Source organism: Pseudophryne corroboree, chromosome 9 (assembly GCF_028390025.1).
Source record: "Pseudophryne corroboree isolate aPseCor3 chromosome 9, aPseCor3.hap2, whole genome shotgun sequence".
Lineage (NCBI taxonomy): Eukaryota > Metazoa > Chordata > Amphibia > Anura > Myobatrachidae > Pseudophryne > Pseudophryne corroboree.
The window spans coordinates 482780282-482806292 of NC_086452.1; the positions used below are offsets into that span (position 1 = coordinate 482780282).

Genomic DNA, 26011 nt, shown 5'->3' on the forward strand with positions numbered 1-26011 from the left:
ACCTCGGAACATCCTCCCTTATACGTCACCTGCAGCGCATTCATCATAAGTCAGTGACAAGTTCAAAAACTTTGGGTGACAGCGGAAGCAGTCCACTGACCAGTAAATCCCTTCCTCTTGTAACCAAGCTCACGCAAACCACCCCACCAACTCCCTCAGTGTCAATTTCCTCCTTTCCCAGGAATGCCAATAGTCCTGCAGGCCATGTCACTGGCAATTATGACGAGTCCTCTCCTGCCTGGGATTCCTCCGATGCATCCTTGCGTGTAACGCCTACTGCTGCTGGCGCTGCTGTTGTTGCTGCTGGGAGTCGATGGTCATCCCAGAGGGGAAGTCGTACTCGTAAGACCACTTTTACTACTTCCACCAAGCAATTGACTGTCCAACAGTCCTTTGCGAGGAAGATGAAATATCACAGCAGTCATCCTGCTGCAAAGCGGATAACTGAGGCCTTGGCATCCTGGGCGGTGAGAAACGTGGTTCCGGTATCCATCATTACTGCAGAGGCAACTAGAGACTTGTTGGAGGTACTGTGTCCCCGGTACCAAATACCATCTAGGTTCCATTTCTCTAGGCAGGCGATACCGAAAATGTACACAGACCTCAGAAAAAGACTCACCAGTGTCCTAAAAAATGCAGTTGTACCCAATGTCCACTTAACCACGGACATGTGGACAAGTGGAGCAGGGAAGGCTCAGGACTATATGACTGTGACAGTCCACTGGGTAGATGTATGGACTCCCGCCGCAAGAACAGCAGCGGCGGCACCAGTAGCAGCATCTCGCAAACGCCAACTCTTTCCTAGGCAGGCTACGCTTTGTATCACCGCTTTCCAGAATACGCACACAGCTAAAAACCTCTTACGGCAACTGAGGAAGATCATCGCAGAATGGCTTACCCCAATTGGACTCTCCTGTGGATTTGTGGCATCGGACAACGCCAGCAATATTGTGTGTGCATTAAATATGGGCAAATTCCAGCACGTTCCATGTTTTGCACATACCTTGAATTTGGTGGTGCAGAATTATTTAAAAAACGAGAGGGGCGTGCAAGAGATGCTGTCGGTGGCCAGAAGAATTGCGGGACACTTTCGGCGTACAGGCACCACGTACAGAAGACTGGAGCAACACCAAAAACGCCTGAACCTGCCCTGCCATCATCTGAAGCAAGAAGTGGTAACGAGGTGGAATTCAACCCTCTATATGCTTCAGAGGTTGGAGGAGCAGCAAAAGGCCATTCAAGCCTATACAACTGAGCACGATTTAGGAGGTGGAATGCACCTGTCTCAAGCGCAGTGGAGAATGATTTCAACGTTGTGCAAGGTTCTGCAACCTTTTGAACTTGCCACACGTGAAGTCAGTTCAGACACTGCCAGCCTGAGTCAGGTCATTCCCCTCATCAGGCTTTTGCAGAAGAAGCTGGAGACATTGAAGGAGGAGCTAACACAGAGCGATTCCGCTAGGCATGTGGGACTTGTGGATGGAGCCCTTAATTCGCTTAACAAGGATTCACGGGTGGTCAATCTGTTGAAATCAGAGCACTACATTTTGGCCACCGTGCTCGATCCTAGATTTAAAACCTACCTTGGATCTCTCTTTCCGGCAGACACAAGTCTGCAGGGGTTCAAAGAACTGCTGGTGACAAAATTGTCAAGTCAAGCGGAACGCGACCTGTCAACATCTCCTCCTTCACATTCTCCCGCAACTGGGGGTGCGAGGAAAAGGCTCAGAATTCCGAGCCCACCTGCTGGCGGTGATGCAGGGCAGTCTAGAGCGACTGCTGATGCTGACATCTGGTCCGGACTGAAGGACCTGCTAACGATTACGGACATGTCGTCTACTGTCACTGCATATGATTCTCTCCCCATTGAAAGAATGGTGGAGGATTATATGAGGGACCGCATCCAAGTAGGCACGTCAGACAGTCCGTACTTATACTGGCAGGAAAAAGAGGCAATTTGGAGGCCCTTGCACAAACTGGCTTTATTCTACCTAAGTTGCCCTCCCACAAGTGTGTACTCCGAAAGAGTGTTTAGTGCCGCCGCTCACCTTGTCAGCAATCGGCGTACGAGGTTACATCCAGAAAATGTGGAGAAGATGATGTTCATTAAAATGAATTATAATCAATTCCTCCGTGGAGACATTGACCAGCAGCAATTGCCTCCACAAAGTACACAGGGAGCTGAGATGGTGGATTCCAGTGGGGACGAATTGATAATCTGTGAGGAGGGGGATGTACACGGTGATATATCGGAGGATGATGATGAGGTGGACATCTTGCCTCTGTAGAGCCAGTTTGTGCAAGGAGAGATTAATTGCTTCTTTTTTGGTGGGGGTCCAAACCAACCCGTCATTTCAGTCACAGTCGTGTGGCAGACCCTGTCACTGAAATGATGGGTTGGTTAAAGTGTGCATGTCCTGTTTATACAACATAAGGGTGGGTGGGAGGGCCCAAGGACAATTCCATCTTGCACCTCTTTTTTCTTTCATTTTTCTTTGCGTCATGTGCTGTTTGGGGAGGGTTTTTTGGAAGGGCCATCCTGCGTGACACTGCAGTGCCACTCCTAGATGGGCCCGGTGTTTGTGTCGGCCACTAGGGTCGCTTATCTTACTCACACAGCTACCTCATTGCGCCTCTTTTTTTCTTCTTTGCGTCATGTGCTGTTTGGGGAGTGTTTTTTGGAAGGGCCATCCTGCGTGACACTGCAGTGCCACTCCTAGATGGGCCAGGTGTTTGTGTCGGCCACTAGGGTCACTTATCTTACTCACACAGCTACCTCATTGCGCCTCTTTTTTTCTTCTTTGCGTCATGTGCTGTTTGGGGAGTGTTTTTTGGAAGGGCCATCCTGCGTGACACTGCAGTGCCACTCCTAGATGGGCCAGGTGTTTGTGTCGGCCACTAGGGTCGCTTAGCTTACTCACACAGCTACCTCATTGCGCCTCTTTTTTTCTTCTTTGCATCATGTGCTGTTTGGGGAGTGTTTTTTGGAAGGGCCATCCTGCGTGACACTGCAGTGCCACTCTTAGATGGGCCAGGTGTTTGTGTCGGCCACTTGGGTCGCTTAGCTTAGCCATCCAGCGACCTCGGTGCAAATTTTAGGACAAAAATAATATTGTGAGGTGTGAGGTGTTCAGAATAGACTGAAAATGAGTGGAAATTATGGTTATTGAGGTTAATAATACTTTGGGATCAAAATGACCCCCAAATTCTATGATTTAAGCTGTTTTTTAGGGTTTTTTGAAAAAAACACCCGAATCCAAAACACACCCGAATCCGACAAAAAAAATTCGGTGAGGTTTTGCCAAAACGCGTTCGAACCCAAAACACGGCCGCGGAACCGAACCCAAAACCAAAACACAAAACACGAAAAATTTCCGGTGCTCATCACTAGTGCTTCTATTATATCATCTCATACACGTCAGTATGTACAGAACACACAGAAATACAGAGTATATGCAATGTACTTCTATTATATCATCTCATACACGTCAGTATGTACAGAACACACAGAAATACAGAGTATATGCAATGTGCTTCTATTATATCATCTCATACACGTCTGTATATACAGAACACACAGAAATACAGAGTATATGCAATGTGCTTCTATTACACCATCTCATACACGTCAGTATGTACAGAACACACAGAAATACAGAGTATATGCAATGTGCTTCTATTACACCATCTCATACACGTCACTATGTACAGAACACACAGAAATACAGAGGATATGCAATGTACTTCTATTACACCATCTCATACACGTCAGTATATACAGAACACACAGAAATACAGAGTATATGCAATGTACTTCTATTATATCATCTCATACACGTCAGTATGTACAGAACACACAGAAATACAGAGTATATGCAATGTACTTCTATTATATCATCTCATACACGTCACTATGTACAGAACACACAGAAATACAGAGTATATGCAATGTACTTCTATTATATCATCTCATACACGTCAGTATATACAGAACACACAGAAATACAGAGTATATGCAATGTACTTCTATTACACCATCTCATACACGTCAGTGATAAAGGTAACCCCAGGAAAGGGCACCCTTTGCTTAACCAAGTTCAAGCACGCATTCAGTCAGTCAGCATCAGGTTCATACACGGCTGCAGCCAGTGACCGGTCAACAAAATAACCTTTGTAATAACTAGCCACACGTGTGTAAAGTGGAAAGTAATAGAGAAGAGAGAGAGAGCTTTATTTCCTACCAGCAGTACATTATAAAGTGATACAAATTAACATATCGTGTCGTCGATTCCTGACACGAAGCTTAATCCTATTGGCTAATAAAACTTCTATCTTATACGTAATATGTTTGCCAACATCTATATTTCTTATATGTGCTCTTAAGTGGAATAACTGGGGGGTTTTTGCTAACCTTGAAACCTACATATGTCTGCGGTACAGCAGGTGTAAAAATATAACCAAACTGACACCGTGTATTCACCCACCTAATTTTTCACAATCTTTTTCTCCTTGCCTAAGGCTTGTGCTTGTAATTTGCACAATAACTGTAAGTCTAATGACTCTGGTGTGATAGTTAACATCACCTGAGTGTCTGGCAGAGGCTGGACTGCTGCAGCTTTTGCCGCCTGATCAGCTAAAGCGTTTCCTCTGACCTCTGCAGTATCCTCTTTAGTGTGCGCTTTGACCTTATGACTATGACGAATATTATCGCTTTATGACTGCTAATTTCTTTGGCAATTGAAAGGCAGCAAATAATGCCCTAATACAGTCTGCATGTTTTATTGGTTTTTCTGAAGAACCTATAAAATCTCTGCTCTTCCAGATAACTGCATAGTCATGGGCAATACCAAAGCAGTACCTTGAGTCTGTATAAACGTTAACTGTTTGACCTTCAGCATAAATACAGGCTGCTATCAGTGCCCTAAGTTCTGCCTCCTGAGCTGAACTACCTGATGGCAAGAGTTCTGTGACAGGACGGTACCGTACGAAAGCACTCGCCGCTTTCGCGTCCCGTTGACTGCGCACAGATTGGAAGGTCAAGCCGCACGAGGCCTGACCACATAGGGGATTCCCGCTTACCGTCAGTAACCGTCTGTTACTGACTCCACCCACTGCGCTGTGGGCGGGTTCTCGCTGCCACCACCAAACTCCTAACCTGCCGTGGCGTTTGGAACCACGGTTCTGCTCTGTATGTGCCGACGCACTGCCTTACCACAGCTGTGTGGTGCTGACGAATCCCCACTAGCCACTTGCTAGGCCTCTACCGGTAGCTGGCGGAAGGCGGAGCTTGGAGACATCAGGTGCTTCCCTGGACAGCCGGAGAACGGGGCTAGGTTTGGCCTAACCCTGTAGGTCACAAGATGAAGCAGTCTTCTTGAGGCAAAGGTGTTTATTGCTCAAATAACCTTTAAAAAGGCTCCTCCCTATTGCTAGGGGCAACAGCATACAATCAAGATGTTTTCAGCAGAAGATGTTACAATACACTGTCCTATGGGCCAACTGCCCTCCTTTTATCCCTCTCCAAGACCCCTTACCACAGGGGGTAAGCCCGCCCTGTGGTGCACAACCAATCAATGTTTACCCATGAGCTGTGCATGCTCTGGTCTCATGCACAGCTTTACATTGTTCCCTATGGACAGTGGGGAGTGGTCGGTCTCCTTTGACCCTCCTATCTTGGAGATTCAGGATACTCCCACGGTGCCGTTCAGTCTGGCTGGGGGGAAGTTTTTCCCTCCTAAACTGACTTCCAGAAACCTGCCCGGGACCCCTCTCACTGCCTGCAGCCTGGATTTGGGCTCCAGAGCTGGGCAGCCTGGCTCCCCGGTCCAGGTTTCTTGGCACTACGGCTGATCTCCATGGAGCTCCAAGAAACCACTCAGCTTGTTTCATAGCTAAGCTGCTTCTCTCTCTCCCTGTGCCTCTTGGAAATGTGAGGCTGGATGGGAAAACATTCCGTTTTTGGGGAAAAGGTCTGGGAGAATCCATCAGCCTGCACAGCTATGGATTCCCCCCTCCTGGGACACACAATCAAGTAAGTGCAATTTATCCTTAAATACATTACATTTTAAATCACACTGTACATTTCCCTTTAAATACACACTGAGCCTGTGCCTTGCACAGACTCTACATACTCAGGCACTGCAGTGCCTTACAACACACTGTACGTCATTATTTTACACAATGTTTCGTTCTGTAACTACTGTGTACTAGCCCTGCAGCCTGGCTGCTAGGGCTCTCTGTGTGCTGGAGGTATGGGGCTGGCTTCCCCCACCCTCCAGCCTGTCTGCCTGCCACTGGGGTCCAGGGAGCTGGCTCTCCCTGTCCCCCCAGTGTGGCACTACTTTTGTGGCCCCGCCGCACGCAGCGGCGCACCCCCCTGTACTGAAGCCCGGCGGCCCGGGACACTTGTCCCGGCCGCCGTGACTCTGGCTCTGTTGCAGCGCTGAGGCGCCGGGAGCGTAGCTCCCGGACCCCAGCGCTCATCAGCCTGCTTGCCAACCTAATTTCCCCCACACCGCTAGGGAGCCGGCTAGCCCGGTCCCCCGTGAGCGGTGCTGACTTGTGGCCTCGCTGCAGCGTCCGGCGGGGAGCCGGGCTGCAGCGCACCCCCCTCGCCGGCTAGCAGCCCGGGACGTCCGTCCCGGCTGCTGCGGCTGGCCACCCGTGCTGGGCTGAGGCGCTGGGAGCAGAGCTCCCGGCCCCCAGCGGCGGCTCTCACAGAGAGCACTGCAGCGGGAGCCGAGCTCCCAGCCGCAGCGCTCACCCTTCTCCCCGGCGCGCACACTCCAGTGCGCCCGGGGCTACACTGACCGCTGCCGGGAGCGGAGCTCCCGGACTCCGGCGGTCAGCGGCTGCCTCCTCTCCCCCGGCGCGCACACACTGCTGAGCGCGCCGGGGGCTGTCCTCCCTGCCGTGGTCTCCGGAGGGGTCCGGGACCACGGCACAGTTTTAAAATACATTGGTTTTTAAGCATTTTAGAAACACGGCGCCTAGCGCCCAACATATTTAAAATCTGGCGCCAAGCGCCCTTTGTTCTTTTAGAATGGCGCCGGGCACTAGGGGTTAGCCCCTTCAGTGCCGCAGGCGGCCATTCTCCTCGTGGCTGGGGTCCCTCCGGCCACAAGTTCCTGTATTAAGATGTCTGTTTCTGTGGTAACTGCAAAACCTGTATGCGGTTCCCCATCCACATAGTACCTGGAGCCATCCAGAAATAAATGTAAATCTGCATTTAGTATAGAGGATGTTCCTGTATTTCTGGTGTACTTGCGGTTTCAAGATTCATTAACTCTATACAATCATGTTCTTGATCGTGTATAGAAATTGAAAAATTTGATTGGTTTTCTGTGCCTGTCATTTCATCATCACTCGCACCATTCCCCTCTTTTGAAACCAGCGGCAATAATGTAGCTGGGTTCAAAGAAGTACAACGTTCGATAGTGACATTGGATGGTGTAAGCAATGCTACTTCATATTTGGTTAGTCTAGCAGCAGATAAATGTTTAGTCTGTGCTTGGTTCAGAATTTCAGTCACTGAGTGAGGCACCTGTACAGTTAAGGGATGACCCAGAACAATATCAGCAGCTTTGTCTAACAATAATGCTGCTGCTACTGACTTGACACAGGTTGGTGCTGCCCGTATGACTGGGTCTAACTGTACTGAGTAATACGCTAGGGGTCGCTGTTTGTCACAATGTACCTGCGTTAATATTCCTTGCGCATGGCCTGAAATTTCACAACAAAACAAATTAAAAGGCCTTGCATAATCAGGAAGTCCCAGTGCTGGTGCTGATATTATGTCTGTTTTTAGCTGACAAAAAGCATCTAGCTGTTCTTGTGTCATGAGTAATGCACCTTGTGCATTTTGTCCCTTTAGGGCATCATATAACACTTGTAGTTTCTGTGATGCGCCTACAATCCACTCTCTGCAATAAGTGATTAGTCCTAAAAGGATATGAGTTATTTACATGTTTGAGGAGGTTTAACTTCTGAAATCATTTTCCTCCTTTTTGTAGTGATATGCTTACTATAAGCAGAAATGGAGTGTACTTTGTTTTGTGCATATTGTAACTTATTTTTATGTACCGTACATTTCTTTTTTATATATGAATAGCAATAAGGCTTGACATTTGGGTTCTATTTAAAAATACCTTACACTTGTTGTTCTTTTGATGGCATCATATAAAACTTAGTTTTCTGTGATGCCCTTGGAATGTATTTTGTACAATAGGTGATTAATTCTAGAAATGACTTAAGCTGGTGTAAGGTGCGTCATAGAGATATTTCTAAAATAAACCTCCCTCCTTTACTGTTATATGCCGAGCATCAGCAGTAATGCAATGTTAATGTATGTTCACCTAACATCTTTCAGAGGTATCATTTATGCATTGTTACAGTTTACAGTTACAATCTTGATTTTATACCATATAAATGTAATTGTATCACGAGGGCAGACTTCTATCTTAGGGGTATGGACTATGACTACAGTTCTGCCCACTTCTCATACCTAGTTTACCGCATTACTTGGCCCCACCCCTTGTAATAATTACCCAAACACTTCCTGATTCTCTGACATTTCATTACACACTGTAACTGGAACACTAACGAGCTGTACATTAAAGAAAATGTTTTCTTACATCTGTAACATGTTTCTAATTATTTACCTATGAACTGTTACTGTTTTAGACACAGATATTAATTTTACTGTGGAGATTCTTTTAATACAAATACATGTTATATTTGTAGTCTTATGACAGCCCTTTGCTATTGGCTGGGGCAATATTCATTTGGCCACAACACATTTCATTATACTTATCCAAAACTTCATATTAAGAGAATACTATTTTACACACACAAATAAAACACTGAGAATGAGCCAGCACTCTCCCCACTCCGAACAGGGGTTAGCTGGAGTTTAATGATAAACCATTAGAACTTACATAATACATTATATCACACACTTCCATTGAAGTCTACAAGTTATTTGTAGCCACTGATTCAATACATATTTACCAATGTAATTTACAGACTATATATTTTGCTATTATGTGGCACAAATTGACAGAAAAGTGCAAACACACTGATTACAATTTATGAATAATTTCTTTACACAATTTGATAAGCATGTAGTTTCAGAGACAAAAGCAGCCTGAAACTGAGACTTTTGGACCCCAGTTTTACCTAATGACGGACCAGACCAGCCCACATGGGAAGGCAAAAAGGAGTAAAGAATAGATTACCACCAGCTGGTTTTATGTTTGCATTTCCATGCCACCAGAGTCCAATTGTCCATCACTAAGCAGGATCCAGAAAACTTATAACCCTTTTTGGATTCTATTTTTAGGTTTAAATTATTTTTAATTTTCTTACATATCTAATGAACTTCATAAATTGTTGTTTAACATCAGGGAGTTCTGTAACTGTTGTTATGTTAACAGTTCTGAATTTGTTTATGGCTTGTACCATGTTGTGGTTCTGCGCCGCTCTGCCTGCGCTGCGTTACCATCCGCAGCTGCTACAGCAGGTGTGATTGAATCTTGTGTACATACCGGATACTATCCATAGGGGACTGGTCCCTCGGGTTCAGTATATGCTGGAGGTGCAGATGCCAATGTATAAGTTTAGGGCATCCGCATCTCCAAGTATATTTTGTAGGTTTGTTATTTTTAAGTAATGGCAACCATTCACTGATTAACTTTTTAGATTTAACAGATTTCCTAACAGTTGGTCTTTTACAGGGTTTACATTTGTAAGACCAGGGTGTCTGACAAACTGGACATATTGTGTTATCTGGTGGGTTACAATGTCCACAATTTGGACATGCCCAGTAAGGATACCCTTTGGTTTTCTTGGGACCTTTACGTCTAATTGTTCCCTGTCCAGATATGTCTGCATCTTTAAAATCATCCATATTAATTAGAGCCATTTGTTCTTGAGTTTGTCCTAACTCTTCTAACTTTTTCTTATACTGAAGTAATTTACCTGTTTTAATCCACAAATCAAGACTCTGTTCCAGATTATTATCCTTCACATATCTCCCATAGGTTACTCTAATTTGTTTCAACCTATCCGGGTCTAGAGTGCCATTAGTAGTCACTTTTGCCCATTGAAACAATCGTCTCATACCCTTCAAGCATTGCTCACCATGTACATTCTTCATAATGTCCATGGCACTCCACGGAAGAGAGAGAAAAAAAAAGTTTTAAATGACTTCCGTTCCTGATTTTTTTTTCTTAACTCTGTACGCTATAATTTTTAAAGCACCAGGACGTGCTTTATGGTACTAACAAGGTATGCAATTCAGATGCAATGATATTCTACTGTGAGTACAACTTAGACTCTTATATTGTGTGCAATATACTGCTCTGAATCTTTCAATTCAGAAAGTATATCTGACCACTTCCTTCCAATGTCTCTTACTGTAGGAATGAAATGGCAACAAATTGGTGCAAAAATGTCAAATCCTTCTTCCCAAGGTTCAGAAAATAGGGGAGATTCTCCTGGACTACAAATATAATGTAAATAAAATTTTTGATTGTGGTGTGCCTTTACTAAGAGTACTACACACTTACAAAGGGGACATGTCTGTTTCATAACTCTGACTTATTTTTTAAGTCTTTCTACAATATCCTACACATATAGACTGCTAGTAACACATACTTAACCTACGTTCTAATTCTCAATATAAGAAAAAACAAGACAGTGGTTGCAGCAACATCCAGTTTAACAACCCATCAGTTGGTTATATGCAGACACACTCTAAATACTCAGAATCCCATTTACTCCGACATTAATTTATTCTTACGCCTTTATAACACATATAAGCAAGAGAATAGAAGGAAAATGAAAAAAATCAACCTGCTTACTGAGTGAACTTTGTGCTCACGATCCCGATGCCGGGATCAGTACTAAATGCCGCCGGTCGGAATCCCGGCGGTCGAAATACCGACGCCGGAATCCCGACCACACAATCCGACAGGGGTGGTCGAGCGGAACGAAGCCCCTTGCGGGCTCGCTTCGCTCGCCACGCTGCGGGCACGGTGCCTCGCTACGCTCGGCACACTATTATATTCTCCCTCTATGGTGTCGTGGACACCCACGGAGGGAGAATATGTCGGGATTGTGGCGGTTGGGATTCCGGCGTCCGGTATTTCGACCGCCGGGATTCCGTCCGGCGGCATCCTGACCGCATCCCCCGATGCCCGTCTCCCCAGCGGAATAGATTGAACAGTTAATGGAATGAGAGTCTACAGAGAAATATCTCTACATACCATGCATGGGTTTTGAGTCTCAGTCCAGGAACCGTCCGCCCAGTCGTCCGCTGTTCAACAGGTGATGTGGGATCTCGGATTCAGAACCTCCATATTGATAAAGGTAACCCCAGGAAAGGGCACCCTTTGCTTAACCAAGTTCAAGCACGCATTCAGTCAGTCAGCATCAGGTTCATACACGGCTGCAGCCAGTGACCAGTCAACAAAATAACCTTTGTAATAACTATCCACACGTGTGTAAAGTGGAAAGTAATAGAGCAGAGAGAGAGAGCTTTATTTCCTACCAGCAGTACATTATAAAGTGATACAAATTAACATATCGTGTCGTCGATTCCTCACACGAAGCTTAATCCTATTGGCTAATAAAACTTCTATCTTATACGTAATATGTTTGCCAACATCTATATTTCTTATATGTGCTCTTAAGTGGAATAACTGGGGAGTTTTGCTAACCTTGAAACCTACATATGTCTGGTTATATTTTTACACCTGCTATACCGCAAACTGACAAATACCCTTTGAAGCTTACATGTCTAGCTGCTGACATTATATTTCTGCTAGGAAATTACCGTAAAATATATCTTAGATAAAGGTCATAACTTCACAATATGGGTTCAAACAAAGTGCAGTGTCTGTACTTTTTCCTGTGTCAGCTCTAAGCTGAAAACAATTTGAAACAGCTTGTCAGATGTCAATTATAAATGGAGTCTTATGAACAAATATGGCTTCCATCTTTATCATCAGTATGTACAGAACACACACAAATACAGAGTATATGCAATGTGCTTCTATTATATCATCTCATACACGTCAGTATGTACAGAACACACAGAAATACAGAGGATATGCAATGTGCTTCTATTATACCATCTCATACACGTCTGTATATACAGAACACACAGAAATACAGAGGATATGCAATGTACTTCTATTATACCATCTCATACACGTCTGTATGTACAGAACACACAGAAATACAGAGTATATGCAATGTGCTTCTATTACACCATCTCATACACGTCAGGATATACAGAACACACAGAAATACAGAGTATATGCAATGTACTTCTATTATACTATCTCATACACGTCAGTATGTACAGAACACACAGAAATACAGAGTATATGCAATGTACTTCTATTATATCATCTCATACAAGTCAGTATATACAGAACACAGAAATACAGAGTATATGCAATGTGCTTCTATTACACCATCTCATACACGTCAGGATATACAGAACACACAGAAATACAGAGGATATGCAATGTACTTCTATTACACCATCTCATACACGTCAGTATGTACAGAACACACACAAATACAGAGTATATGCAATGTGCTTCTATTATATCATCTCATACACGTCAGTATGTACAGAACACACAGAAATACAGAGGATATGCAATGTGCTTCTATTATACCATCTCATACACGTCTGTATATACAGAACACACAGAAATACAGAGGATATGCAATGTACTTCTATTATACCATCTCATACACGTCTGTATGTACAGAACACACAGAAATACAGAGTATATGCAATGTGCTTCTATTACACCATCTCATACACGTCAGGATATACAGAACACACAGAAATACAGAGTATATGCAATGTACTTCTATTATACTATCTCATACACGTCAGTATGTACAGAACACACAGAAATACAGAGTATATGCAATGTACTTCTATTATATCATCTCATACAAGTCAGTATATACAGAACACAGAAATACAGAGTATATGCAATGTGCTTCTATTACACCATCTCATACACGTCAGGATATACAGAACACACAGAAATACAGAGGATATGCAATGTACTTCTATGACACCATCTCATACACGTCAGTATATACAGAACACACAGAAATACAGAGTATATGCAATGTGCTTCTATTATATCATCTCATACACGTCAGTATGTACAGAACACACAGAAATACAGAGTATATGCAACGTACTTCTATTATATCATCTCATACACGTCAGTATGTACAGAACACACAGAAATACAGAGTATATGCAATGTACTTCTATTACATCATCTCATACACGTCAGTATATACAGAACACACAGAAATACAGAGTATATGCAATGTGCTTCTATTACACCATCTCATACACGTCAGTGATAAAGGTAACCCCAGGAAAGGGCACCCTTTGCTTAACCAAGTTCAAGCACGCATTCAGTCAGTCAGCATCAGGTTCATACACGGCTGCAGCCAGTGACCGGTCAACAAAATAACCTTTGTAATAACTAGCCACACGTGTGTAAAGTGGAAAGTAATAGAGAAGAGAGAGAGAGCTTTATTTCCTACCAGCAGTACATTATAAAGTGATACAAATTAACATATCGTGTCGTCGATTCCTGACACGAAGCTTAATCCTATTGGCTTTTAAAACTTCTATCTTATACGTAATATGTTTGCCAACGTCTATATTTCTTATATGTGCTCTTAAGTGGAATAACTGGGGGGTTTTTGCTAACCTTGAAACCTACATATGTCTGGTTATATTTTTACACCTGCTATACCGCAAACTGACAAATACCCTTTGAAACTTACATGTCTAGCTGCTGACATTATATTTCTGCTAGGAAATTACCGTAAAATATATCTTAGATAAAGGTCATAACTTCACAATATGGGTTCAAACAAAGTGCAGTGTCTGTACTTTTTCCTGTGTCAGCTCTAAGCTGAAAACAATTTGAAACAGCTTGTCAGATGTCAATTAAAAATGGAGTCTTATGAACAAATATGGCTTCCATCTAAATCAACTTCCCCTCTTTGTTTCTAATTTTTACCTTTAATTTACCCTTCCTTTACCTGGTCATTGATTCTATAGGGACACCTACTTTCACGACTGGTGTACCATAAGGGCACTCCAGGCATGGGCTAATCCATTCAACATCCCTATGCTCGGGCAGAACCAATGTTCCCTATTCTCTTATCCCTAACCACAAGAGAAAGTTCATAAAGCAGAGGAGTCTTTTGAGGATGGAATCATTATAAGGCCTGAGTAACACCCAGATATGACAAAATTTTACCTAATACTTCTCCTGTGAAATGGGTACCTCTGTTGCTTTCAATAACTTAAGGTACTCCATATCTACATATTACTTCTTGCATTAACTTCTTTGCAACCGTTTTGGCGTTTGCTGCTCTACAAGGCCGAGCTTTCAACCCAATTTGAGAATAGGTCTTTGCACACAAGTACATTTTCATACCCAGAACATTTAGGTAACTGGATAAGGTCTATTTGTAATCGCTAAAAGGGGTAGCAAGTTTGTGGGGTACTTTTTGCTGGTACCTTCACAACCTTTCCTGGGTTATGTAAAGCACAAGTTACACACCCTGCAACATAAGCCTGTGCTGCTTGTGTGAAACCTGGTGCTACCCAATGCTGGTTTAGAATCCTCACCATTGCATCTGTGGATTGGTGAGTTTTTCCATGCAATATTTGTGCTAAGACTGGGTAAAGTGAGCGTGGTAAACAGATACGGTTTTCCACCATCCATCTGTCACCGTGTATTCGCCCACCTAATTTTTCACAATCTTTTTCTCCTTGCCTAAGGCCTGTGCTTGTAATTTGCACAATAACTGTAAGTCTAATGACTCTGGTGTGACAGTTATCATCACCTGAGTGTCTGGCAGAGGCTGGACTGCTGCAGCTTTTGCCGCCTGATCAGCTAAAGCGTTTCCTCTGACCTCTGCAGTATCCTCTTTAGTGTGCGCTTTGACCTTTATGACTGCTAATTTCTTTGGCAATTGAAAGGCAGCAAATAATGCCCTAATACAGTCTGCATGTTTTATTGTTTTTTCTGAAGAACCTATAAAATCTCTGCTCTTCCAGATAACTTCATAGTCATGGGCAATACCAAAGCAGTACCTTGAGTCTGTATAAACGTTAACTGTTTGACCTTCAGCATAAATACAGGCTGCAATCAGTGCCATAAGTTCTGCCTCCTGAGCTGAACTACCTGATGGCAAGGGTTCCTGTATTAAGATGTCTGTCTCTGTGGTAACTGCAAAACCTGTATGCGGTTCCCCATCCACATAGTACCTGGAGCCATCCATAAATAAATGTAAATCTGCATTTAGTAGAGGATGTTCCTGTATTTCTGGTGTACTTGCGGTTTCAAGATTCATTAACTCTATACAATCTATGTTCTTGATCGTGTATAGAAATTGAAAAATTTGATTGGTTTTCTGTGCCTGTCATTTCATCATCACTCGCACCATTCCCCTCTTTTGAAACCAGCTGCAATAATGTAGCTGGGTTCAAAGAAGTACAACGCTTGATAGTGACATTGGATGGTGTAAGCAATGCTACTTCATATTTGGTTAGTCTAGCAGCAGATAAATGTTTAGTCTGCGCTTGGTTCAGAATTTCAGTCACTGGATGACCCAGAACAATATCAGCAGCTTTGTCTAACAATAATGCTGCTGCTACTGACTTGACACAGGTTGGTGCTGCCCGTATGACTGGGTCTAACTGTACTGAGTAATACGCTAGGGGTCGCTGTTTGTCACAATGTACCTGCGTTAATATTCCTTGCGCATGGCCTGAAATTTCACAACAAAACAAATTAAAAGGCCTTGCATAGTCAGGAAGTCCCAGTGCTGGTGCTGATATTATGTCTGTTTTTAGCTGACAAAAAGCATCTAGCTGTTCTTGTGTCATGAGTAATGCACCTTGTGCATTTTGTCCCTTTAGGGCATCATATAACACTTGTAGTTTCTGTGATGCGCCTACAATCCACTCTCTGCAATAAGTGATTAGTCCTAAAAGGATATGAGTTGTTTACATGTTTGAGGAGGTTTAACTTCTGAAATCATTTTCCTCCTTTTTGTAGTGATATGCTTACTATAAGCAGAAATGGAGTGTACTTTGTTTTGTGCATATTGTAACTTATTTTTATGTACCGTACATTTCTTTTTTATATATGAATAGCAATAAGGCTTGACATTTGGGTTCTATTTAAAAATACCTTACACTTGTTGTTCTTTTGATGGCATCATATAAAACTTAGTTTTCTGTGATGCCCTTGGAATGTATTTTGTACAATAGGTGATTAATTCTAGAAATGACTTAAGCTGGTGTAAGGTGCGTCATAGAGATATTTCTAAAATAAACCTCCCTCCTTTACTGTTATATGCCGAGCATCAGCAGTAATGCAATGTTAATGTATGTTCACCTAACATCTTTCAGAGGTATCATTTATGCATTGTTACAGTTTACAGTTACAATCTTGATTTTATACCATATAAATGTAATTGTATCACGAGGGCAGACTTCTATCTTAGGGGTATGGACTATGACTACAGTTCTGCCCACTTCTCATACCTAGTTTACCGCATTACTTGGCCCCACCCCTTGTAATAATTACCCAAACACTTCCTGATTCTCTGACATTTCATTACACACTGTAACTGGAACACTAACGAGCTGTACATTAAAGAAAATGTTTTCTTACATCTGTAACATGTTTCTAATTATTTACCTATGAACTGTTACTGTTTTAGACACAGATATTAATTTTACTGTGGAGATTCTTTTAATACAAATACATGTTATATTTGTAGTCTTATGACAGCCCTTTGCTATTGGCTGGGGCAATATTCATTTGGCCACAACACATTTCATTATACTTATCCAAAACTTCATATTAAGAGAATACTATTTTACACACACAAATAAAACACTGAGAATGAGCCAGCACTCTCCCCACTCCGAACAGGGGTTAGCTGGAGTTTAATGATAAACCATTAGAACTTACATAATACATTATATCACACACTTCCATTGAAGTCTACAAGTTATTTGTAGCCACTGATTCAATACATATTTACCAATGTAATTTACAGACTATATATTTTGCTATTATGTGGCACAAATTGACAGAAAAGTGCAAACACACTGATTACAATTTATGAATAATTTCTTTACACAATTTGATAAGCATGTAGTTTCAGAGACAAAAGCAGCCTGAAACTGAGACTTTTGGACCCCAGTTTTACCTAATGACGGACCAGACCAGCCCACATGGGAAGGCAAAAAGGAGTAAAGAATAGATTACCACCAGCTGGTTTTATGTTTGCATTTCCATGCCACCAGAGTCCAATTGTCCATCACTAAGCAGGATCCAGAAAACTTATAACCCTTTTTGGATTCTATTTTTAGGTTTAAATTATTTTTAATTTTCTTACATATCTAATGAACTTCATAAATTGTTGTTTAACATCAGGGAGTTCTGTAACTGTTGTTATGTTAACAGTTCTGAATTTGTTTATGGCTTGTACCATGTTGTGGTTCTGCGCCGCTCTGCCTGCGCTGCGTTACCATCCGCAGCTGCTACAGCAGGTGTGATTGAATCTTGTGTACATACCGGATACTATCCATAGGGGACTGGTCCCTCGGGTTCAGTATATGCTGGAGGTGCAGATGCCAATGTATAAGTTTAGGGCATCCGCATCTCCAAGTATATTTTGTAGGTTTGTTATTTTTAAGTAATGGCAACCATTCACTGATTAACTTTTTAGATTTAACAGATTTCCTAACAGTTGGTCTTTTACAGGGTTTACATTTGTAAGACCAGGGTGTCTGACAAACTGGACATATTGTGTTATCTGGTGGGTTACAATGTCCACAATTTGGACATGCCCAGTAAGGATACCCTTTGGTTTTCTTGGGACCTTTACGTCTAATTGTTCCCTGTCCAGATATGTCTGCATCTTTAAAATCATCCATATTAATTAGAGCCATTTGTTCTTGAGTTTGTCCTAACTCTTCTAACTTTTTCTTATACTGAAGTAATTTACCTGTTTTAATCCACAAATCAAGACTCTGTTCCAGATTATTATCCTTCACATATCTCCCATAGGTTACTCTAATTTGTTTCAACCTATCCGGGTCTAGAGTGCCATTAGTAGCCACTTTTGCCCATTGAAACAATCGTCTCATACCCTTCAAGCAGTGAATCAGTAAGAGAGAGTAAGGGCCAATAACAGTCAGTAAGAGCCAGGGGGCGGGATGTACTAAATGGAAAATGCGGTAGACCCCCTGTTTACCGCATTTTCAGAATCTACTAACACCCAGCCGCCGGGTCAGTGCCGCGGCAGACCTTTCTGCACCCCTAGTAATGGAAGGAAGGAGGAGGAATCCCTGCGCTTTTCCTGGGGTGTACAATGAGCCGCAGAGCTCTGCAATAACCTGCACCAGATATTTGGGTGTGCAGCTGCAGAAGACACAGGCCAGAGATAGGACGAGTCCACAGAAGAACCACCAAGACCTATTCCACTTCATTACCACTCAGATGAGAGAGCATGTAGGAAGCCAGGTAGAATATATTCCCCCCTGCGTCTGTCACCACCTCCACTATGCAGGTTTCGGTGCAAGGGACGGAACTGTGACTTCCAACCCTCCCCTTCTAGATGGAGCTGGGAGTTACCTGAATGCTGCACCTCTGGTACGTGGTCAGGTGCAGCTGAAATTAGTGATGAGCACCGGAAATTTTTCGGGTTTTGTGTTTTGGTTTTGGGTTCGGTTCCGCGGCCGTGTTTTGGGTTCGACTTCGAACGCGTTTTGGCAAAACCTCACCGAATTTTTTTTGTCGGATTCGGGTGTGTTTTGGATTCGGGTGTTTTTTTCAAAAAACCCTAAAAAACAGCTTAAATCATAGAATTTGGGGGTCATTTTGATCCCAAAGTATTATTAACCTCAATAACCATAATTTCCACTCATTTTCAGTCTATTCTGAACACCTCACACCTCACAATATTATTTTTAGTCCTAAAATTTGCACCGAGGTCGCTGGATGACTAAGCTCAGCGACCCAAGTGGCCGACACAAACACCTGGCCCATCTAGGAGTGTCACTGCAGTGTCACGCAGGATGGCCCTTCCAAAAAACACCCCCCAAACAGCACATGACGCAAAGAAGAAAAAAAAGAGGCGCAATGAGGTAGCTGTGTGAGTAAGCTAAGCGACCCTAGTGGCCGACACAAACACCTGGCCCATCTAGGAGTGGCACTGCAGTGTCACGCAGGATGGCCCTTCCAAAAAACACTCCCCAAACAGCACATGACGCAAAGAAAAATAGAGGCGCAATGAGGTAGCTGTGTGACTAAGATAAGCGACCCAAGTGGCCGACACAAACACCTGGCCCATCTAGGAGTGGCACTGCAGTGTCACGCAGGATGGCCCTTCCAAAAACTACTCCCCAAACAGCACATGACGCAAAGAAAAATGAAAGAAAAAAGAGGTGCAAGATGGAATTGTCCTTGGACCCTCCCGCCCACCCTTATGTTGTATAAACAGGACATGCACACTTTAACCAACCCATCATTTCAGTGACAGGGTCTGCCACACGACTGTGACTGAAATGACGGGTTGGTTTGGACCCCCACCAAAAAAGAAGCAATTAATCTCTCCTTGCACAAACTGGCTCTACAGAGGCAAGATGTCCACCTCATCATCATCCTCCGATATATCACCGTGTACATCCCCCTCCTCACAGATTATAAATTCGTCCCCACTGGAATCCACCATCTCAGCTCCCTGTGTACTATGTGGAGGCAATTGCTGCTGGTGAATGTCTCCACGGAGGAATTGATTATAATTCATTTTAATGAACATCATCTTCTCCACATTTTCTGGATGTAACCTCGTACGCCGATTGCTGACAAGGTGAGCGGCGGCACTAAACACTCTTTCGGAGTACACACTTGTGGGAGGGCAACTTAGGTAGAATAAAGCCAGTTTGTGCAAGGGCCTCCAAATTGCCTCTTTTTCCTGCCAGTATAAGTACGGACTGTCTGACGTGCCTACTTGGATGCGGTCACTCATATAATCCTCCACCATTCTTTCAATGGGGAGAGAATCATATGCAGTGACAGTAGACGACATGTCCGTAATCGTTGTCAGGTCCTTCAGTCCGGACCAGATGTCAGCATCAGCAGTCGCTCCAGACTGCCCTGCATCACCGCCAGCGGGTGGGCTCGGAATTCTGAGCCTTTTCCTCGCACCCCCAGTTGCGGGAGAATGTGAAGGAGGAGATGTTGACAGGTCGCGTTCCGCTTGACTTGACAATTTTCTCACCAGCAGTTCTTTGAACCCCAGCAGACTTGTGTCTGCCGGAAAGAGAGATCCAAGGTAGGTTTTAAATCTAGGATCGAGCACGGTGGTCAAAATGTAGTGCTCTGATTTCAACAGATTGACCACCCGTGAATCCTTGTTAAGCGAATTAAGGGCTCCATCCACAAGTCCCACATGCCTAGCGGAATCGCTCTGTGTTAGCTCCTCCTTCAATGTCTCCAGCTTCTTCTGCAAAAGCCTGATGAGGGGAATGACCTGACTCAGGCTGGCAGTGTCTGAACTGACTTCACGTGTGGCAAGTTCAAAAGGTTGCAGAACCTTGCACAACGTTGAAATCATTCTCCACTGCGCTTGAGACAGGTGCATTCCACCTCCTATATCGTGCTCAGTTGTACAGGCTTGAATGGCCTTTTGCTGCTCCTCCAACCTCTGAATCATATAGAGGGTTGAATTCCACCTCGTTACCACTTCTTGCTTCAGATGATGGCAGGGCAGGTTCAGGCGTTTTTGGTGGTGCTCCAGTCTTCTGTACGTGGTGCCTGTACGCCGAAAGTGTGCCGCAATTCTTCTGGCCACCGACAGCATCTCTTGCACGCCCCTCTCGTTTTTTAAATAATTCTGCACCACCAAATTCAAGGTATGTGCAAAACATGGGACGTGCTGGAATTTGCCCAGATTTAATGCACACACAATATTGCTGGCGTTGTCCGATGCCACAAATCCACAGGAGAGTCCAATTGGGGTAAGCCATTCTGCGATGATCTTCCTCAGTTGCCGTAAGAGGTTTTCAGCTGTGTGCATATTCTGGAAAGCGGTGATACAAAGCGTAGCCTGCCTAGGAAAGAGTTGGCGTTTGCGAGATGCTGCTACTGGTGCCGCCGCTGCTGTTCTTGCGGCGGGAGTCCATACATCTACCCAGTGGGCTGTCACAGTCATATAGTCCTGAGTCTGCCCTGCTCCACTTGTCCACATGTCCGTGGTTAAGTGGACATTGGGTACAACTGCATTTTTTAGGACACTGGTGAGTCTTTTTCTGAGGTCTGTGTACATTTTCGGTATCGCCTGCCTAGAGAAATGGAACCTAGATGGTATTTGGTACCGGGGACACAGTACCTCCAACAAGTCTCTAGTTGGCTCTGCAGTAATGATGGATACCGGAACCACGTTTCTCACCGCCCAGGATGCCAAGGCCTCAGTTATCCGCTTTGCAGCAGGATGACTGCTGTGATATTTCATCTTCCTCGCAAAGGACTGTTGGACAGTCAATTGCTTGGTGGAAGTAGTAAAAGTGGTCTTACGACTTCCCCTCTGGGATGACGATCGACTCCCAGCAGCAACAACAGCAGCGCCAGCAGCAGTAGGCGTTACACGCAAGGATGCATCGGAGGAATCCCAGGCAGGAGAGGACTCGTCAGAATTGCCAGTGACATGGCCTGCAGGACTATTGGCATTCCTGGGGAAGGAGGAAATTGACACTGAGGGAGTTGGTGGGGTGGTTTGCGTGAGCTTGGTTACAAGAGGAAGGGATTTACTGGTCAGTGGACTGCTTCCGCTGTCGCCCAAAGTTTTTGAACTTGTCACTGACTTATGATGAATGCGCTGCAGGTGATGTATAAGGGAGGATGTTCCGAGGTGGTTAACGTCCTTACCCCTACTTATTACAGCTTGACAAAGGCAACACACGGCTTGACAAATGTTGTCCGCATTTCTGTTGAAATACTTCCACACTGAAGAGCTGTTTTTTTTGGTATTTTCACCAGGCATGTCAATGGCCATATTCCTCCCACGGACAACAGGTGTCTCCCCGGGTGCCTGACTTAAACAAACCACCTCACCATCAGAATCCTCCTGGTCAATTTCCTCCCCAGCGCCAGCAACACCCATATCCTCCTCATCCTGGTGTACTTCAACACTGACATCTTCAATCTGACTATCAGGAACTGGACTGCGGGTGCTCCTTCCAGCACTTGCAGGGGGCGTGCAAATGGTGGAAGGCGCATGCTCTTCACGTCCAGTGTTGGGAAGGTCAGGCATCGCAACCGACACAATTGGACTCTCCTTGTGGATTTGTGATTTCGAAGAACGCACAGTTCTTTGCTGTGCTTTTGCCAGCTTGAGTCTTTTCAGTTTTCTAGCGAGAGGCTGAGTGCTTCCATCCTCATGTGAAGCTGAACCACTAGCCATGAACATAGGCCAGGGCCTCAGCCGTTCCTTGCCACTCCGTGTGGTTAATGGCATATTGGCAAGTTTACGCTTCTCCTCCGACGATTTTATTTTAGATTTTTGAGTCCTTTTTTTACTGATATTTGGCGTTTTGGATTTTACATACTCTGTACTATGACATTGGGCATCGGCCTTGGCAGACAACGTTGATGGCATTTCATCGTCTCGGCCATGACTAGTGGCAGCAGCTTCAGCACGAGGTGGAAGTGGATCTTGATCTTTCCCTATTTTTGGAACCTCAACATTTTTGTTCTCCATATTTTAATAGGCACAACTAAAAGGCACCTCAGGTAAACAATGGAGATGGATGGATACTAGTATACTTATGGATGACGAGCGACTGCCGACACAGAGGTAGCTACAGCCGTGGACTACCGTACTGCGTATGCTAGTATAGACTGGATGATAATGATGTAAAAAATATATATATATCACTACTGCAGGACAGGTATATATTGTATAATGACGGACCTGCTGGACACTGTCAGCACTGCAGACTCCTAAACTACTAGTATGAAGAAGATAGAAAGAAAAAAAAACCACCACAGGTAGGTATACAATTATGGACGAGCGACTGCCAGTGCCGACACAGAGGTAGCTACAGCCGTGGACTACCGTACTGCGTCTGCTAGTATAGACTGGATGATAATGATATAAAAAATATATATATATCACTACTGCAGGACAGGTATATATTGTATAATGACGGACCTGCTGGACACTGTCAGCACTGCAGACTCCTAAACTACTAGTATGAAGAAGATAGAAAAAAAAAAAAACACCACAGGTAGGTATACAATTATGGACGAGCGACTGCCGACACAGAGGTAGCTACAGCCGTGGACTACCGTACTGCGTCTGCTAGTATAGACTGGATGATAATGATATAAAAAATATATATATATCACTACTGCAGGACAGGTATATATTGTATAATGACGGACCTGCTGGACACTGTCAGCACTGCAGACTCTTAAACTACTAGTATGAAGAAGATAGAAAAAAAAACCCACCACAGGTAGGTATACAATTATGGACGAGTGACTGCCAGTGCCGACACAGAGGTAGCTACAGCCGTGGACTACCGTACTGCGTCTGCTAGTATAGACTGGATGATAATGATATAAAAAATATATATATATCACTACTGCAGGACAGGTATATATTATATAATGACGGACCTGCTGGACACTGTCAGCACTGCAGACTCCTGAACTACTAGTATGAAGAAGATAGAAATATAATGAATGACGGACCTGCTGGACACTGTCAGCAGAATGCGTTTATATATAGAATAAAAAAAAAAAAACACCACACGAGTGTTTAACTTTTTCAGGCAGACAATATACTGGTGGTCACTGCTGGTCAGTCACACTGGCACTCTGGCAGCAAAAGTGTGCACTGTTAAATATGTACTCCTGCTATAACTGCTCCCCAGTCTCCCCCACAATTAAGCTGTGTGAGCAGTGAGCACTACTCAGCACAGTCAGATATACATAGATGATATTATCATGCAGCACACTGAGGCTGAGCACAGATATGGTATGTGACTGTGTATCGTTTTTTTTCAGGCAGAGAACGGATTATATTAAATAATAAATAAAACTGGTGGTCACCACTAGTATAACTATCAGCAAAACTCTGCACTCTCTGAGTACTCCTAATGCTCCAGTAAATCAAGTGTCTCACTCTCTATCTGAACGGAGAGGACGCCAGCCACGTCCTCTCCCTATCAATCTCAATGCACGTGTGAAAATGGCGGCGACGCGCGGCTCCTTATATAGAATCCGAGTCTCGCGATAGAATACGAGCCGCGCGAGAATCCGACAGCGGGATGATGACGTTCGGGCGCGCTCGGGTTAGCCGAGCAAGGCGGGAAGATCCGAGTCTGCCTCGGACCCGTGTAAAAAGCGTGAAGTTCGGGGGGGTTCGGTTTCCGAGAAACCGAACCCGCTCATCACTAGCTGAAATAGGTGACACCACCGCTGCCTGCTCCATGCATGCAGAGAACAAGATGCCCAGCTCTGGTAAGACTACTGGCTGCCAGTAATAGATTAGATGGGAAGGAGTCTGAGCTGTAGTGGTGAATATAGAGTGCCCACGCTCTGTCTCTCTGCTCTATACGCAATGACCACAACTTGGATGCTAGAAACATTTTGCTGCATTTGGGCTGAATTCAGACCTGATTGCAATAGCAAACTTTTCTCTAATGGGCAAAACCATGTGTGCAGCAGGTGGGGCAGATGTAACATGTGCAGTACAGGTGGGGCAGATGTAACATGTGCAGAGAGAGTTAGATTTTGGTGGGGTGAGTTCAAACTGAAATCTAAAATTGCAGTGTAAAAACTAAGCAGACAGTATTTACCCTGCACAGAAACAATATAACCCACCCAAATCTAACTCTCTCTACACATGTTACATCTGCCACACCTGCACTGCACATGGTTTTGCCCATTAGAGAAGATTTTGCTGCTGCAATCAGGTCTGAATTAGGCCCTATATGCCGAGAAGTATTTTTATTATTACTATTGCCCATTTTAATCGAAGTTTAGATACTACTGATAGTATGCTGAGCGCTTGGCGTGGTTCCCTACTCACCTTTACGTACTGTAGACGGGCTGAAGTCCACCTGTGCAGGTGTATCACAGCCCTCTTCTGTAGGGGCCACTGTCTTTAACGCAGCAGGGTTGATTGAAACTTGTTCTTGAATTTCAACACCTCTGAGAAAGACAAACGGGGAAATGTCATCAATAATAGGGAACAATGCAATTAGCCGCTACACCCCTGGCGGCGTGAGTAAGCCGCACTCACTCTCAGTAACTTCACATGGCTTATCTATTTCTCCCTAGTTACTAATAATAGATATAATACACCCCAGAGAAATAAAATGAAACATAATGGTGCAACCACCGGGCTGTACTGACTGTCCGCTACGGAGTAATAATCCTGAGCCCTAGCTGCCGCTGTATCCTATCGCTGCTTACACTTCCCCAACCTGTCCCTGACCCAGGGGTGGAACTAGAGAGTGGTGGGCCTAGGTCAGTGATGGGCAACCTTTGGCACACCAACTGTTGAACTATACATCCCAGCATGCCCTGCTACAGTTTTAGCATGGCCAAACAGCAAAACTCTAGCAGGGCACGCTGGGATGTGTAGTTCAACAGCTGGAGTGCCAAAGGTTCCCCATCAGTGGCCTAGGTGCATATGCATTCCCCCCTGCCCCCCCTCCCCACACACACACGACACCCCTTGCACCCCCAGCATCTAAACCCTGATTTTGAGTTGGCCACTCTGAAAAATACGGGAGATTTAGGGGGCAGAACATTTGAGTTTTAATAAAACACAAAGTTTAAAATGAACACGTGCCAGCAGAGCCACAACTGCCTCTTTCTATGCCATCAGACCCCTCCTCCGC

General features: G+C 44.2%; 1 protein-coding gene across 4 annotated transcripts in view; it reads right to left on the minus strand.

Moving 5' to 3' along the window:
- The window catches only part of SH3BP1 (SH3 domain binding protein 1), a 799734-nt gene that overhangs the window by 63286 nt on the left and 710437 nt on the right, over positions 1-26011 (minus strand). For all 4 annotated transcript variants that reach the window (XM_063941456.1, XM_063941455.1, XM_063941457.1 and 1 more), the window contains one exon: positions 25195-25316. In XM_063941456.1, coding sequence (XP_063797526.1) covers positions 25195-25316 — 122 coding nt within the window. The remainder of the gene's footprint in view (positions 1-25194; positions 25317-26011) is intronic.